General features: G+C 37.7%; 1 protein-coding gene across 1 annotated transcript in view; it reads right to left on the bottom strand.

The window, feature by feature from the left end:
• Positions 1 to 915: 915 nt before the first annotated feature.
• LOC125455322 (annexin A10-like) overlaps positions 916 to 7,660 on the bottom strand; it is an 87,597-nt gene continuing 80,852 nt past the window's right edge. Inside the window, exons 11-12 of the mRNA XM_048537102.1 lie at positions 2,619 to 2,741; positions 916 to 1,111 (exon numbers count right to left, since the gene is read on the bottom strand). Of these exons, the coding sequence (XP_048393059.1) occupies positions 1,043 to 1,111; positions 2,619 to 2,741 (192 nt within the window). The 3' untranslated portion in view covers positions 916 to 1,042. The remainder of the gene's footprint in view (positions 1,112 to 2,618; positions 2,742 to 7,660) is intronic.

The raw sequence follows: 7,660 nt of genomic DNA, 5'->3' as shown, positions 1-7,660 counted from the left end.
TTTCTGATGAAGGGTCTAGGCCTGCAACGTCAGCTTTTGTGCTCCTAAGATGCTGCTTAGCCTGCTGTGTTCATCCAGCTCCACACTTTGTTATATTGGATTCTCCAAGCATCTGCAGTTCCCATTATCTCTGACTAAGTAACCTGATCTACACAGGTATCTGCGCAAAAAAAAGCAATCAAAGCACTGTAGCAGATTTCAGAACCTTTAGGTAATATGCTCTGCTGTTCAGAATGAATAATTTGGAACCCTTACATTCATTAAGAATTCTGTGGTCACATTTGAGATAAGAACAGGGAAATTTTCATTACGGTTTCTTTGATATTGCAATTTTAAAAATGTTACACATTTTAAAAATTGCTACAATGTCTTAAACCATTGTATTATCATGAAAAGGTTTTCTTTTCTGTATTCATTCACTACTTATGGATAGATGTTGCTGGCTAGGTCAATGTTTTTTGCTCATACAAATTGTCCTTCTTGAACAGCATGCAGGCCATGTAGTTTATGCACATTCACATGGCTTTTATGGATGAATTCCCAAGATTTTGATCCAGTCGTAGTGAAGGAGTAGTAATATGGTTGCAAATCAGGATGGTGTGTGACTTAAAGTGGGACTTGCAGGTGATTATGTCACTATGTATCTGCTGACCTTGCTGATCTTGGTGGTGGAGGTTGTGGGTTTGGATGGTGCTGTGTAGGGAGCCTTGGTGATTCCCTGTAGTGTATCTCATAGATGGCACATATTAAATTGATCATAGCAGTGAATGTTGAAATGTTTCTGCCGATCTTATTTTGCAGTATGAGAATTATTCATAATTAACTAAGCAATTACATCTCAAGGTACACTTTTAAAACATGTTGGAATATTTTTCTCTTTCTAGATGCTGTTTTGATCAACAAAAGAACGTCTATTATAACTGATTAGCCATGTGTCGTTTATTGTAATGTTCTAAGAAAATAATTTGACTCTTCAATCTCTATTAAAGATTGAAGTGGGCTTGGATTTTAAGATTTCAGAACTTTTACTGTCTTTCTTCATTTAATAATCTTCAGCATCACCAGTACAAATTGCCGAGAGAGCTGCCTCATAGTGTCCTGATGCATATTGCTGCAAGAGATCAAAATAAACACCATCTTAAATCTTAAGTATGCAAATTATAGTCCTGTTAATGTTCATGTGTAAATTCTTATCTATGTGTATTGTTAATATGTAAATGGAAATTTCAGCAGCTCATCTTAAGGGTTCAACTTTTTTTTGCATGTGACAATTGTGGAGGAGATGAGTGTTATGCAGAAACAATTTATCCCTTTAACCCTTTGTAAGTTTTCTTTTAATCTTTTGTAATTTTCTGTTTAATTATTCAAGTGGATATGTTGAGTGTGGCTATTAAGTCAGAACTAAAATCAAAATTTGCCTTTGTTAATCACCTTTTTGTAAAAAGCAACTTTTCCAGGTGTTAGTAAAGTTGAAAATAGTTTAGTGCTGATTTAACCTTGTTTGCCTGATGAAAACCATGCTGGAGGCCGTTAAATGCCTTGTGGGAGTTATCTGCACACATTCTGTTTTTTTAGTGGAGGGTCTGCTCTTGATCTGGTCTTTCGAACAGGCAAGCGGAAGACGCACTGGAAGTCAATGCTCTCCTTAAACCATGCTCATCAGGTTCTGAGAATACCCCAGGGGCTCTCTCTATTGTTTTAACTGGAGGCCAGTCTAGTATATTCTTTAAAGCTTCTCTGCCAGCTCAACCTAGCTGAAAAAAATATCCAGGGCCAGAAAACTCCCAGAAAGGTAAATGCTTCCTTTCCTTGGTGAGGCTGAAAGGAACGAGAGAGCTCCTTTAGATCTCCTGGAGAAAGTTTAAGCCTAATCTTCACTGAACTTTCTGAATGAGATTATCCATTTCAGTACAGATTGTGGAGCAACCCAGGACTTTCCTGGTCTGTCCCTCATAATGTGGCATTTATGTCCACTACTTCAGACTTGTCTCATAGGAACTGACTCTGAATCAAAAGTTCGTGGGTCTAAGCAATCCTCTACTAACTTTGGTGCATAATATAAACTAACACTTCAATGCTGTATTGAAGCAATGGTGCACTGTCGGAGGTGTTGTCTTTCCCCAAACAAGTTAAACTGAGGCCATTTTTGCTTGATTTGGTGGATACAAAAGATTCTAAGATTACCCTCCTATTAAATAATATAAGCATTCATTCCTTAAATGACATTACCCAAAGTAATTATCTTGGCTACTTATCACTGTCGCATGAAGGTCCACAAAGTGGATAAATTGGGTTGACATTGTTGCCTATATAACAACAGATTCTGTATCTCAAAAGTAAGTCATTGACAATGATGTGTTTTTAAGTTATTAAGGTACTAGCAAAAAAGTTTTCCCCCTGATGTGATACCATTTTAGAGATATGCAAAAGGAAGTATTGTGCTTTCAGAACAAGATTTATGGGAAAATTTTTTGTTCTGTTTGTAGCCTATTATTACTATTCAAATTCCAATCGGTTATTCTGCTAGATTCATGATTAATAATACACCAAATCAAATTGTTAGATATTGCTTGATTCCAATGTATATAGATATCACATAAGAGATGAGTAAGCCATACCCTGATATCGTGGTGTAGGGAATGCCCATATTGCTCCTTGTAATTTCTTTTGATATTCATCAGATCCAGTTCACTTCTTGAAATCAAGATTCTTATAACTGTTTTATTGTGAAAGCCAAATTCCTAAGTAAAATGATGATAATCTAGGTTATTTAATGAACTTCTGCAAAACATTCATCACGGTGCTGGTACAGTTTTGTTTTGTTTTGGCCATTATATTGTAAAACCATATAATTATTTGAAAATAGTCAAGCTGAATTTTGTGGAATGTGGTATTAAAAATGCCACAAAGAATGTATAGGAGGGATGGTTTGTACTTATATCACACCTTAGCATTCATGAGGGGAACTTATTGTCATCTGGTAGCACATAACCTATTGCAAGCTGTCAAGGATATCTCAATTTTGGAAGTAGCAGGAGTATTTTGGGGCTGTGGCATTGTCGTCTCCCCTGGTAGCTGGCAAGTTGAAGTGTCTCTTTTTGGGAAGGTGTACTGAACAACAAACTCATCACAATGGAAAGACCACCAGTGGACTTGACCCTCGAATCAAAATTCCAAGCTTGCTAACGAGAGCTGCTTGTTATTTCACAGCTCAAAAACTCCCGAGGAGATCATGCTGTTGCCAGAAGGACAACCTCTGGAGCCCCATGATAGTGAAGGACAGAGGCCATAGTTAAACATTGGGACATGGGACGCTTTGGTGGTTGGGATTCATGGGGAAAGGGGGCATGCAAATCAGAAGGAGGAGTTGGCTCTTAGTGTCCGGCTCCTTGCACAGACAATGATTGTCTTTGATCAAGAAACACCCAAGGTGACCAGGGTCCACAAGGTTGTAGCATGATTAATATTGGTGCTTGGAACATGGACTCCTTAATTGGTCACCTGGGGATCTCAGTTTTTAGTAGGAAGGTTGATCATGAAGCTTCCTGTCCAAGACTTAATTCTGGCCAAGACAGGAAGATGTCTTATCATTCCTCCTATGTATTCTTTGCCATTTTCAGATATGTCATCACCCACCTAATTACCTATTCTTCCTGGTCTCCAGGCTCACTACCAATGAAAACAGAATACTCTGCCTATAGACAGACTTCTGCTCTTTTTTAATCTAATTACTGGTATTGGATTCTGAAGCCATTGCATAATTCTGATGTATATGCAACAATTAAAAATAAACTGTAACTCTGCTTCAAATGGATGGAAATAATCATTCTAATACCTTTTATGATATTTACATGTATTTATTGAAATCCAGCCATTGAAGAAGTTATGGTAAATTTCAGATCTGCCCTCATCTGATTGGGACAATAGAAGTAGAAATCAGAAGATGTAAAATGTCCTGTTGTCATCTTATCACTCCTTTTACATGATTATGCAGATAGTAATCATGCCTCCTGCCTTTGCCATCATTGCTACCATATGCTTTAAGTGAATAGCACAAAGCTTTACTGAACCTAACATAAGAACAGGAGTAGGCTATTTAGCCTCCCCACTCAACATGATTATGACTAATCAAACACTTCAATAGTTTTTCTCTACCCTGTCCCTTTACCCACGTATGCCCTTGATAATCAGAAATTTATCAGACTTCCAAAAGGTTCAAACCTTCCAAACCTTATGAATAACAAAGTTTCTCCTCATCTTGGTCCTAAGTTGTAGCCCCTTAAAATTGTGCCTCCTGATTCTAGACTCAGCAACCAAGGGAAACAAATATCTTACCTGCATCTTATCCCTTCAAGTATTTTGTAAGTTGCAACACAATCATCTCTCGTTCTAGAAAATCCTTAACAACACAGGTCCAGTTTTCTCTGTGTCTTTTAATAAGACAATCCCACCAACCAAAGAACAAATCTAGTGAACCTCCTCACACTGCCTTTATAGCAAACTGAGAACAAATCTAGTGAACCTCATCGCACTGCCTCTATAGCAACCTGAGAACAAATCTAGTGAACTTCATCACACTGCCTGTATGGCATATCATCTTTCTTTAGATGTGGAGACCAAGCCTGCACACTGTACTCTAGATGTATTCTAACTAGGTTCCTATACAATTAAAGCAAACTGTACTCAATCCTCTTGCAATAGAGACTAATTTGTAATCCGCCTTCTAAATAGCTTGTGATATCTGCAGGTTATCATTCAGTGACTTATTGATGAGGGGACCCTGGTTTCCTTTGCAAATCTACACTTTCCAAACATTTACCTTTTAAGAAATTCTCTGCACATCTGTTTCTCCTACCAAAGTATTAACCTCGTATTTTCCTTATTATGTCCCATCAACCGTATTCTTGTCAAGTCACTAAGCTTGTTCAAATTTTCTTGAAGACACTTTACATCTTCCTCACAATACACTTGCCTGCTTAGCTTTGTTTTATCTGCTAATTTAGAAATAATGCTTTTGTCTCTACATCCAAATCATTGATATATATTTTGAAAAGCTGGGGCCCAAGTACTGATTCTTCAAGTATCTCACTCATCACAGCCTGCCAGCATAAAAATGACTCATTTATTTCCATTCTTGTTTTCTAGCTGTTAGCCAATCATTACTCCATGCCAGTCCATTACCGCCTATTGCATGTGTTTTAATCATTCTAGACAGCCTCCCGAGAGTCGTTTTATCAAAAAATTCTAAAAATCTGTATATAGACCTGCTTTTTCAATTTTATGAATAACATCTTCAAACAAATTTGTGGGCTGAAGGGCCTGTTCTGTGCTGTACTGTTCTATGTTCTATGTTCTATGTTCTAAATCTCCAGCAAGCTTGTAAAGTACATTCAAATCAATGCCGAATATAGCCAGTCAGATCACTCAACAAGTTTATCTGATTTATCTGATCCATTATAATAGATTCTATAATTTTGTCAACTGTTGATGTAGAGCTAATAGGTCTAAAGCTCCCTGTTTTCCCTCCTGCTTTCTTCCTGAGTAGTGGGGTGAAATTTATTACATTTCAATCCTCGAGAATTCTTCCAAAATTTGTAGAAGTTTGGAATATAATCACCAGTGTGTCGACTATCTCTGCAGCCACCTCCTTCAATATTCGAGGATGGAAACTATCACGTGGTTGGCACTCCCTCTAATTTTCTAACCTAGCTGCACAGGCTTCTGAGGTCTGTGTGTTTCAGTGACTTTTTTTAAACAGAAGTTGATGCTGCAGTCAGTGTGCCAATGCCGATCATTGTGCAAGCAACCTTGGAACCTTGGAGTGGCAGTCATGCAGCTTGGATGGAATGTTGATCCTGGAAATTTATCAATTTTCAGTCTCGTTAACTTTTCCAGAACAACATTCTTATTGACGCTAATTTTCTTCAACGCTTTATTCTCCCAAATCACTTGGATCGCTAATTATGGAAGGTTTCTGTTATTTTGCTCTGTGAAACAGACACAAAGTAACCATTTAGCTTCTCTTCCATTTCTCTATTTACCATTCTGTCTCTAATGGTCCCACATTTGATTTAGCCAAATGTGTCCTATTTATTTGCCTATGGAAGGTTTTACAGGTTTTAATGTTTTTTGTGAGATTGCATTCATATTTTATTCACCAGTATTATTTACGATGTTTTGTTTATCAGTTTCTTGGTCCTCTTTTTGTCATGTATATAATCATCCCAATCCTCAGAATTATTGTTGTTTCTGGCAATTTCACAGGTCTTTTCTTTTATTCCTACATAGTGTTGAACTTTCTTTGTCCTCCATGGTTGACTGGACTTTTTAAAGTTTTTGCACCTTAAAGAAGTGTATAGTTGCCAAAAGCCAAGTTTTTTAAAATGTATTTTTATACCTTTTCATGTATTTTCCCAATCCACCTTAGCCAATTTAGGCCTTATGCCTTCCTAATTTACCTTCTCCATATTTAACATCCTTCCTTCAGAATGAACTACGGTACTTCCAAGTGTAATGTAAAATTCTACCATATTGTGGTTACTAATCTGTGAATGTTCTTTTAAAAGAAGATTGTGAATTATCCCCTTTCATTACACAATACTAGATCTAAAATAACATGTCCTCAGTTGGATCCTCAACATACTGTGCTAAAAACCCATTAGTAACACACTCCAGAAACTCATGCTTCACAGTTTAGTTGCTCAGTTGATTTAGCCCATTTATATGCAGAATAAAGTCATTCATGATAACTGTGTCACACATGTTATATGCTTCTTTCATTGCCTGATTAATAGTATGCAACGCACTATCACTACTATATGGTGGCCTATAAATAACTAATCAATGTTTGCTGCCCCTTGCTGTTTCTCAGTTCCACCTAAACAGATTCCATGCATTGGTCTTTGATCTGAGATCCTTCCTTGCGAATGTACGTATCCCATTTCTTATTACCAGCACATTGCCACCTCCATTTCTGTCTTGTCTGTCCTTCCTAATTGTCAAATACCATTGAATATCCAGCACCCAACCCTGGTCACAATGCAGGTATATTTCTGTAATGGCAACGGTACAGGGAATGTTAAGGGAGGTCATCTTACTTGAGGCCTGCCAGACCCATGCTTTTACAGATGCTCAGTGGCCATACGTACTGGGGAGAGGTAGAGCCCATGGAAAAATTAGAAAAAAAAATAGAAAAAGGGAAAAGCCCATTGCAGGAAACCGGCCAAACTTCCAGTAAAAGCATGCATCCACAGTAATATAGTATCTTCCATCAGAAGACTTACAGTTATGTGGAAGAAGTGAGCACTCAAACTTCACCAATGACAAGTGCGCAAGGAGGAAGGATATGATCAATGAATTTGAGGAGCCCCGCCAGTTTTATAGACATGTGTGAATGGCAAGGGAGAGACTATGTCACAGTTACAGTAGAAGCAGAGAAAATTAAACATAGGCCACAACACTCTACAGATGTTCTGACAAAAGAGAACAAAGAGGGGAATGAATTCTTCCTGGTGAATAAATCAGGCCCGCAGCAGGATGTACAATATGTGCCTGTCCTTCAAGATGCAAAAGCTCAATAAAAGGTCAGTCAACTGTACCCGACAAAAAAAGTTCAGGACTGTATAAGATTAAGAGAAAAACCTGTGAAGTTGCCAGAAAT

The sequence above is a fragment of the Stegostoma tigrinum genome, chromosome 1 (assembly GCF_030684315.1).
Source record: "Stegostoma tigrinum isolate sSteTig4 chromosome 1, sSteTig4.hap1, whole genome shotgun sequence".
NCBI lineage: Eukaryota > Metazoa > Chordata > Chondrichthyes > Orectolobiformes > Stegostomatidae > Stegostoma > Stegostoma tigrinum.
This window is presented reverse-complemented; position numbering and strand designations above follow the sequence as displayed.